General features: G+C 44.7%; 1 protein-coding gene across 2 annotated transcripts; it reads left to right on the forward strand.

Moving 5' to 3' along the window:
• Positions 1-228: 228 nt before the first annotated feature.
• On the forward strand, positions 229-8660 carry pold3 (polymerase (DNA-directed), delta 3, accessory subunit). Of its 2 annotated transcripts, none has more exons than XM_079751596.1 (12): positions 229-355; positions 560-615; positions 706-805; positions 923-962; positions 1127-1259; positions 2666-2930; positions 3157-3229; positions 3699-4044; positions 4557-4663; positions 5166-5257; positions 6044-6113; positions 7922-8660. In XM_079751596.1, the coding sequence occupies exons 1-12, from the start codon at positions 299-301 to the stop codon at positions 8116-8118; spliced, it is 1536 nt and encodes a 511-aa protein (XP_079607722.1). In that variant the 5' UTR covers positions 229-298; the 3' UTR covers positions 8119-8660. The 2 variants fall into 2 exon arrangements, with proteins under 2 accessions (XP_079607722.1, XP_079607723.1); XM_079751597.1 differs by having other exon boundaries at positions 5175-5257.
• The last annotated feature ends 1515 nt before the right edge of the window (positions 8661-10175 follow it).

Below are 10175 nucleotides of genomic sequence, written 5' to 3' on the forward strand. Positions count from 1 at the left end.
GTTTTGACAATATGCACAGAGAAATATTGATCATCTCACTTTTTTGGAAAAAGCAATAATAATGTGTAGCCTATTTTACTGCCAACAATATTCGCTGGGTCTTCCTGGGATTTTCTTTATGTGGCAATAGCTCACTGCTGCCTTTAGAGGGCACTGTGGCACCTGGAACGAAAAGGAAACGCTGCAGTGCACGCATGACGTAGAGCAGGAAGTAAATAATGACTTTGGTTCCCGCGCAGTACGACAGGCACAGCAAGAAGTTAGCAGATTAGTTGCTAACCTGACACGGGAGCAAACAATGGATGAGCTTTATCTAGATAACATCGACGAATATGTCAACGATCACAACAAGATAGTAAGTCGGCATTTATGTAGCGATCAGCGTACACGAATCATGATGACAGTCGTGTTTACTGCCACTTTGCGCAACACATTCTGGGTTGCTGATGATGCGAGAAGTAATCCTAAAGCAGCTAAATGATCGGTGTGAAAAAATGTAATGTTTACCCCTGATCAATATTGCACGTTGGATGTTAACCTGTTTTCCTTTGTCTCTAAGGTGACCTATAAATGGCTTAGTCTTACCCTTGGGGTCCATGTCAATACAGCAAAACAGTAAGTCGCATTAATATCCGCATGCGGGTTTCAGCCTTTGTGATTGACGTTGAGATTGGATCACTACAACTAATATTTAAACTATTTCAGAATGCTCTTCCATTACCTGGACCACAAAAGAAAAGAGAGCTCAGCTCCGCTCCACGCTACATACCTAGTGACGGGCAAATGGGTCGAGAATGGAAACACGGTAAGCGAGCCAACCAGCAATAGAAGTCACTGCGTGGCTTATGTGTGGACGTAAGCAGCCTCCTTTGTTTTGTGGTGCCACTGTTTTGATCGAGGTCTTGTCAAACTCAACCCCTAGAGTCACAAGGTGTCGGTGGTTAGAGAGGAGCAGTTGGAAGGTAGGCTAATGATCTGTTCTCACTGCCCACCACCTGACACGCAGCCTTGTGACTGCCCGTACCACACAAATGAGCTGCCAGAAGGCTAGCACTATGGTTAGCCTCCTAGCAACCAGTAACTCAATGTGATTTTAATGACATGTTTTTCTTCACCCATCTTCAAGATGTCAAGTCCAAGATGAGCTTGACGGTCAGTGTCCACGTGTACAGCGTCCAGAAAGCTTCCCTGAAGGACAGCGGCCCTCTTTACAGCGTAGACTACGACGCGGTCAAAGACAACCTGAACAGCTGCAGCAGGTATGTGTTCCTCCTCACACTGACAGCCCCTGCTTTCCACACACACACACACACACACACACACACACACACACACACACACACACACACACACACTGTAGGACATTTCAAGGATTCAATGTCAAGGCAACCAGAACAAAAAAGTTGTCATCAGACACAAAAAGTCAATGTCGTCATGTTGTCGTTTACTACCTTGGCTGGAGAAATACACCAAAACAAGCATTCATTAATCTCACACACACACTCACACACACACACACACACACACACACACACACACACACACACACACACACACACACACACACACACACACACAAATTCCAGACCCGCTTTAATCAGTTTTCTTCTGACCTTTTTAGTAATTCTGTTAAAGGTTTAATTTTTTCTGGAAAAATTAGTTTAATGAACCATGTTGAAATGTCACGTGCAAAAACATTTTTCCCGAAGATGACGTGTAAACACCCTAGCATGCTGTCGGCTTTTGTCTCCACTGACTGTCGTCATGAACTGTCACGGTACGACGTTCAGACGCATTGAAAGAAGGAGCTAGCGGCTTCGTGAGATCTCGGGCCAACAGAGCAGCTTCACCGCACCTTGGCAGACCTTCTCCCGGGCTCCGAAGAGACAGAGCACTGGACCTCCATTAGAGATAGGGACGTCTGTCTCGGCGTTTGCACACTGGCCCAACAAACACAAACATCGGGCCAGAGAGATAGACCTGTTGGTGGTTGTCGGCTTTCGGGGGACAGAGTTACAGTCTGCGACTAGCAAATTTAAGTTAGTTGACTTCGGCCGACTTTCTGTAGTTGGGGTTTTGTCTTGGAAGTGTGTGCAAGCATCTTAACATGGGGATTGAAACTCTACTTGGTGTTTGACCCAGGAGACCGATGCACACATTCAGAGAGACAGAGAGACAAAGAGAGAGAGAGAGAGAGAGAGAATACCCTCCCCATGATAAAGGATGACCTATCTGACCATCTTGCTTTTCCACATCTCCGACCAGCGGCTCTGAAACTAATTGTGTCCTGCATCGACATTCTCAGCCCACTGGGAAAGAAGAGCGTCTCTTCTGTTTTTACTCATTTTGTTTTCTGGCAGACACCCTTATTATCCAAAGCGATTTTTAGATTCAAATACATGTCATTAAAGAGCCGGCAGGGGCTTCATCTATGCTCAAGGATAAGACTTTCGCTCATTGATTTCAATCCCCGTTGTTTAAACATCAGATCTGAGACCTTGCTACTAACGAGCACGTACGGAAACACAAACACACACTCTTTTTCACGTGGTTTTGTGTCTTTAATGAGTCCTGGCGAGCCTTCAGCAGAACCTTTCCACATCTTTTAAGGCTGGAGCCGTGTGTTTTGTTAATCCGAGCGATCGCGCTCTGTTGCGTTCCGCAGGTACAGCGCCATCAAGTGTGCCGACGCCGTCCCCTTCGCCCCGGGGGACGTGCGGCCGGCGGGCGACTCACTGCAGTTTCCACCGCCGGATCCTCACCAGAACAAAGCTCCTAGCATCAACGGGCAAGGCAACCAGACCACCTCGAAACCGGCCGCCAAGCCACAGCCCAAAGGCATCATGGGAATGTTTGCAAGCAAGGCTGCTCCCAAAAACCAGCAGCCTGGCAAAGAGATAAAGGTGGAGGAAAAGGCAGACACAGCTACGGTATTGAACAGCTCTCTTTTGTGTTAATAATGTTGTTCAATTCGGAAGATAGACCAGCTTTGTGGGTCATTGCAAGGCAGCTATTATGTCACATTTTTGTACTCCAACTGTTTGGTAGAACTTTTGCTTTTTTATAATGTACAAAGTTGAGGAGGCTTTTAAGAATTATTAGTTGCCAACAATGCTGACGTAAACATTATCTTTATGCTGTGCTTCTGTATTCTAGGCTGATGTGTCCAAAAGTAAGTCAGCCTCCAAGAGCAGTACTATGAGCAACTTCTTTGGGAGTCAAGCGACAAGTAAGTAACATCAGCAGTGTGTGAAGCGAGATCTTAACTTCTATTCATAAACACTTTGACGTGAATTTCTTAACTTCGATCACTTCAGATTAGACTTGGGCAATAATTAAATATTATCGTTGAATAGTATTGAATCATACATTTTTCCATATAGCCCAGCCCCTTGTCAGATAATCTCTACAAGGCACTTATTTAATTAGTGCTCTTACTAATGAGGAAGGCCTAATGGCTCAATGACGATGGGATCTTTTTCTGCTGATGAGAATCGGAGCACATGATGTGTCTTGTGGTTTGATGAGGTCACCTTTCCCATCCCATAATGTTGCAGGTGTTGAAGGTACGCTGCCTGTGACCCACAGAACGGTCACGGGCAGCGTACTTTTCAAACCAAATATCCCTTCTATGTAACTCTTGAATCACTTCTCTTGACTGAGTATTTTACTAAACGTTGTGAAACTAACTTCACCAGAGCGAACAGAGAAAACGCTGAAGGAAGAAGAGACATCATCTTCCTCAGTGGAGGATAAATCTGAGTCCTCCCCTCCAGCGAAGAAGGCTAAAGAGAAGCCAAAGGAGGAGAAGGTTAAGGAGACGCAGCCAAAGGAGGTGAAGGTTAAGGAGACTCACCCCAAGGAGGACAAGTTTAAGGAGACTCAGCCAATGGAGGTGAAGGTTAAGGAGACTCAGCCAAAGGAGGTGAAGGTTAAGGAGACTCAGCCAAAGGAGGTGAAGGTTAAGGAGACTCAACCCAAGGAGGCGAAAGTTAAGGTGACAAAGGAAGCCAAGGTTAAGGAGGCCAAGCCAAACGCAAGGAGGTGTGTGTGCTTGTTCTGTTTGAATTCCTGTATTTGTCCTAGGATAAATGCATATATAAATGAACAGCCACATGATGTACACTTAGGGGGTGCAAAACAACTATTTGTGTTACCTATATTAGGATGGCGTAAGTGAAGCGTCTATATGAGAGTAGAGTTGAGAGATGATTTTTTTTTTTTTGCGGTGACGTACGGCTAATAGAAAGTATATAAACAATAGAATGTTAGCAATGTTATAGCAACGTTGCGCTGTAGCATTCCTAGTTAATCGAGTCCCTCCCTGCTTTAACCCCTCCCTGCTTTCACTCTGCACCTAGTCACTAGTTTGCATTCTAACTAGTGACGAGTTAGTAATGCTAGTAACTAGTTATAATGATACAATTGAGCATTGTTACAATCAACTCCCATTTTCATTCACCTGCAATTCGGCTGCGTCTAGCAGGTAGTTCCTATCGTCTGACATTTTTGTGGCGTTGACATGAACAGTGTCGTGTTGCTTTCTTCTGGAAAAGTAAATCCAAGCGCAAGGAGCCGTCTGACAGCGAGGAGGACAAGATGGAGACGAAGAAGAGGCGCAGGATTAAAAAGCCTCAGTCTGACAGCAGTGATGATGATGACGGTGAGGCCCCTTCCTCTCCCCCCCCCCCCCCCCCCCCCCCCTCATTTTCTCCCACTGATTGACCTATCAATCAGGGAGCAGTGAAATACTTTGTGAGGAGCATGCGAGACTCGAGCTCACTTTTTGGTGCGGAGCCAGAGATTTTAACCGTTAATTTACGACTTTTCCGTGCAAAAAACTGTATTACCTCTCGTATGCGTTGTTGTACGGGAAACTTCATCAACACAAAACTGTGTAACCTTACTTCTTGCATTTTAAATGGCTGTCTGCGGCTGTGACACATATCTGTGCGGGAGTGTCAAGCGTTCCAACAACAAATGACATTGTAGTGAGGTGCATACAGATCTGCGTCCTGTTCATTTATTGAGCAGAGGGCAGAAGACCTTCGTCCTCAGTTTTGCCCGTCTCAAAACTACTCGATTCACTGGAACGAGCAACCACTTGGAAGGTCTGACGCGCCCTGAGAAGTATGAAAATACTGAAATATGCCCGTTTGTTTCAGTCATTCCAGATTCCCCAAAGCAGCAGGAGTTGAGGAAGCCCCCGCCGACCCCGGAGCGACTGCTGAAAGAGAAGATTGTTTCACAGCCTAACGTACGCGCTCACGCCGGCTTCTCACTTCTTATTACGAGACAGGAAGTTATGCAACCAACACCCAAAACATGCGTTGTCGCGTCGACTGTAGTCGCACACATCTAGCTATGGCTGCTCGATTATGGAAAGAAATCGGAATCTTTTGGTCAATATTGAAATCACGACTATTCAAATAATTGTTTTTGAGTTTGAAAACGGATGCATTTATTCAGCATTTGTAACTGAGAACTTTGAAATGTTCCCTCGGAAATAATGTACAAATATTTATCCAGCTGCGATTTCTAAGAAAACATTTAATGAATAAGATAAATATATATTTATATCAGTTTGGAGATCGTTTGACCCAAAAAACCTAAATCGTGATCAAAATTCGATTAATTGCACAGCCCTACATCCTCCTCTAGATTTCTGCCTGATGTCTGGTAGCAGACTGGCTCAGATCTGAGGGAACAGGGCGTTATGCGTTCTGTCGCTCCACATTTGTTTCCCGATCTGGCTATGTTCCGGCTCCCCCCAGAATTCCTGATTAACCTAGGAGCGCTGGCTCCGGGATCGCGTATACTGTTACTGATTGGCTCAAATTGGTAACAGGTGGTGCACTACAGTTGCGTCACTCTGCGCTCAATGTTTCACAATAGATAGCTATATCCCTTACTGTTGTTTGTTGTTGGTTAATCTTTAAAAGCCCTTCACCACTAAAACATTATTATTCAGCTGTAGTTAAGTTTTTCTGGTTTATGGTACTATATGGATGTGTCATATGGATTTTACTGTTCCCTGCTTCAGGAGTGTAACAGGAGGAAGAGGAGGAGAGTCATGAAGTCACGTACCTTCATGGATGAAGAAGGATGCATCGGTGAGTCGATTTTCCTTTTTGAATCACTGGAACTCAGCCCGCACAACAGCTCCTGTGAGGTTCAGGTGTTAATCACCAGGGAGAATAGTTCAGTTGTATTCCAACCATTCATAGTGATGTCGTAGTAAATTCACCTTCCTGATATTTGTTGTAAGAAAACCATAAACTATGCAACAATAGGTAGTCATCTCTCAAAAGATGACTTGTGTGGTGCTGATTGGTGCCGAGGAGGAAATTCCACTCCGATTGGTTAAACTCGAGGTCACCTTCATCAACATGTACAGGGGTTTCACTTTTACAAACATGAATCCCCTGTTGAGCGCCTCTTGGAGTTTGATAGGTCAATACCAGCTGTATACTGCAGCGATGGACTGTTTATTTTCAACATAATCGTCATTACCTGAGAGCAACTCTGGACCAAAACCATGCCGCGAAAGGACTCCTTTACCTCTACCCGTCGGAGCTGTGATTTTGTTTTGAGTTACAGACAAAAAAACAGGCAATGAAACTAAAAAAGTTGAGCTTGAGTTAATTGGTGAATGTGCCAAGCTCCAAGCTTGCTATCATTGCACTCCGCTGTGGTCCTTTTTAAAATCCTTAAGAGAAATCTCTCCTTCAATTACATTTTATTGCCTGACGGACAGTTTATGGTGTTTTCCCTGGCGTAAATCACGTTGTCTCACTTCACTTTCATACCGCATACTAACTAATCAAACTCATTGGGTTCACCAACTTTGTGAGGCGAATTTGGATGATTCTGAAAAGAAGGCTGGAGGCTAGAGGAAGGCACTTTTTGTCCCTCTTGAGTAGTACCACTACTTAACTTACTTTCTGTAGCCCACCCCGGGGTTCGGTGGGACTAATGGTCTTCACAGCGTCTAGATTCCACTCTGACAGCAACAGACAGCGGGCTAGCGTTTCTCTGAGACCAGCCGGCATTGTTCCCACAGAACCTGGTAGAATCTCTTACCCCTGGCAAATGTCTGAGGCTTCTGCAAAGTACAAAGTGACTGTGCTGCATCATGCTTCCGAAAAAAAAGGAATGTTGTATCCCAAAATAGTAATGGGGATATTTCAAGCGAAGAACTCTCCGAATAGTGTGTTGCTGCGAATATGTGGTTTCAGTGGATATGATTGATGATCACTTTTTTTTGTGTGTGTGTGTGTCCTACAGGCCTCTCTAATGCTTCATGAATCTCACAGAACAAACGCATTTCTGAAGAAACAAACAGAAAGCAACTCTACTCATTTGTTTTGATGTGACCTCAAATGACTTTAATTTTCCAAAGTTGCTTCTGCGCATGGTTTTGAATCCGTGTGTCTTAATCCGTTAATTTGGAACGGTTATTCCCAGACTATCGTGGTGGCACCGTGCCCCCTCCCAACCGAACCAGGGAACACGTCTCAATCGGTTTGCCGATTGAGAGACGCAGACATTTTGTCGGTTTTTCGACCCTTTTTTCATTTTCTAGATCAGGTTCAATTGTAATCACCTCAGCGCCGTGTGGAGGAAGCCAGTGGCGTTCGCCCACAAACTCGTCGATGCGAGTCCGACTCGGCGACGGTAGAGCTGTCTTGAGGTCCATTTAAGACACACGGCTTCAAATCGATGGGAAGCGTGTCTGTGCCGCGGTCCGCACAAAGCAGCGGGTGGGAGGAACAGTCCTGGCCGGGATGCTTATCTCCTGGCGGTTACTACTGGATCAGATCCTAAAACCCCCCCCCCCCCCCCCCCTCCTAAGACAAAGCTGTCCTGTGATGCTCGCACTTGATCTCTAAGCCTCTGCTTATCTTCCTTTCGTTTGTAGTGACTGAGAAAGGCTACGAGAGCGAATCCTACTCGGATAGCGAAGACCACGTCCCGTCGGCCAAGGCGGTCAACGTGCCCGCGAGGACTGCAGCCAGCAACAGGGAGGACGAGAAGAAGGCTAAGAAGAAGATATCGCCCCCGGCAAACAAAGGCACCAAGCAGGCCTCCATCATGGGGTTCTTCCAGAAGAAGTGACGGTCCTCGGAGCGGGCGCGGAGACACTTTGGGTGACAACCTGTTGGCTTGGTACCCCTATGACATAAGGGTCTCTTGGTCCTCGAAGTGACTGGGAAGCTCGTTCAGGAATTATTTCCCGAACGTAGTTTGGAACAGCATGTGTTGTTTGTATCGTATGTCAAGTGATAGGTGATTAGAGTCAACATGCATTGCTGTCTATTGAACACACTCATATGTGGCTGTTGGGGGTGATTAAGTATCGCTGAGACATGCTGCTGTTTTGGGGAGCGCAAGAACCTCCAAAGGTTCACTACTGTGGTCTGCTAAAAAGGACCGCTGCCGAATGCTAAATTGGTGAATAAGCTGGTAAGGTAGCTGGCTGTCTGCAGGGATTACCCTGAATCAACTCGTGTGAACTCGTAGTACTCGTGTCAGCTCGTTTTTTTCATTTATGTATGAGGTATTTTATATTAAATACAGTGTAGAAAATATAGAAGAATCCATTGTAAAAGGTGTCCATTGTAAAAACATCTGTTTGAAATCATTAAACTATTTTTTCATAAATACTTTGTTTGAGTTAAGAGTTTTTGTGGTATTATCAACACCTGTGCAGAGTGGACCTAAATTAATGTTAATAAGCATTCCTACTATTACCGCATGGCACAGTAAACACAGGTAACATCTCTTACCGGTCGTTCCGGCACCTCGCGGCACCTGAAGATACATTAATTGAATGTTAACCACAAGGTGGCACTAAAGGCCACGGTGACGAGAGCAAACCCCGGACCAGCGGCCGGCTGTGAGAAGAAGAAGACGTTAACCTCAGGGGCGTTTCTAGGTTTCTGAAATATCCGGGGCTTAGCCCAGAGGGAAAGGGCAATTTTTTTTGTATGCTTTATTGCGCATGAAATTTTTTTCATAATGCTTTACATAAACACACAAAATACGCAGTTTATTATAGCTTTAAATAGCATCCTGACTGCTGTGCTGCTTATCCCAAGACATCTAAAGTTCCATTCAAGTTATTTCAGAGTAAAATGAATACAAGGGAGACAGACCTTACATATATATGCATATAAATGTGTGTGTATATATATATATATGGCTGTGGCTATGGCTGAAGATAGGATAGGTTAATTCACTTGAGGTGGTAAACAGTCTGGTTATGTTTTTAAATAGTTTATTCTCTTGCAAGAAGGACTATCTAGAAGGACTAGGCTACTTTGAGATGCCCCTGGAATCCCCATGTTTGTTTCTAGTGTAAAGCAAGCAAATAAAATAAGATTCGGGGCTAATTAAATAATATCCGGGGCGTTAGCCCCAAATGAAACAGCCTAGTGACGCCACTGGTTAACCCTACCCCGCTATTGCGATGGGCCTGATATAAGGTACATCATCGAGCCATTTAATCACAGGAATCGTCTCTGATAGAGTACCGAAAGCAAGATCCCCAGGTTCTGTACATTTTCTAATCATAAGTCAGATTCATAAAATAGAAGCATAGTGCATTTCGTACATCAAACGTGGGCTGGTTCCTCAATACATAATCTGGAGAGGGCTGGGGCTGTCAAAAGGCTTGCAGCTGACATAAAAAAGGTTGCAAGTGTGCACTTTCCCAACACTTCCCTAGTGTGCTGTTTTCAATGTGATAAGGCGAGTCTTCCGCTGCGTCTAATTGAAAGCCAATCCGGAGGATACACATCTAACCGCTGATGTGCCCACACTGGATCGTTTGAAATGAATCTATTAATCCGAATAGTATTATTGGTGGTTTGCAGTTATCTTATCTCTGTGAGCATTGGAGCATGGCCTAAAAAGCTTACTGTTCCTTTGCTTTGGGTTTCTGTTTAAGTTGAGGAAATGGAAGCCAGACCTAGGGGTATGATAAGAACATTAATGTCCAATTTGGTTCCTATATATTTAAATGTGACCACCTGATGCACTGGAAAATATCCAGCTCACTTTAAAGAGGGGTCTAAGAAAGATCCCAGGTGAGTCTTTAATTAAAGATAGACAAGCTGGGAAAAAAATAGAAAGGAGCAGGCAGGCAGAAACATGACCATGGACCCTTTTCA

The sequence above is a fragment of the Pollachius pollachius genome, assembly GCF_949987615.1.
Source record: "Pollachius pollachius genome assembly, chromosome: 14".
Lineage (NCBI taxonomy): Eukaryota > Metazoa > Chordata > Actinopteri > Gadiformes > Gadidae > Pollachius > Pollachius pollachius.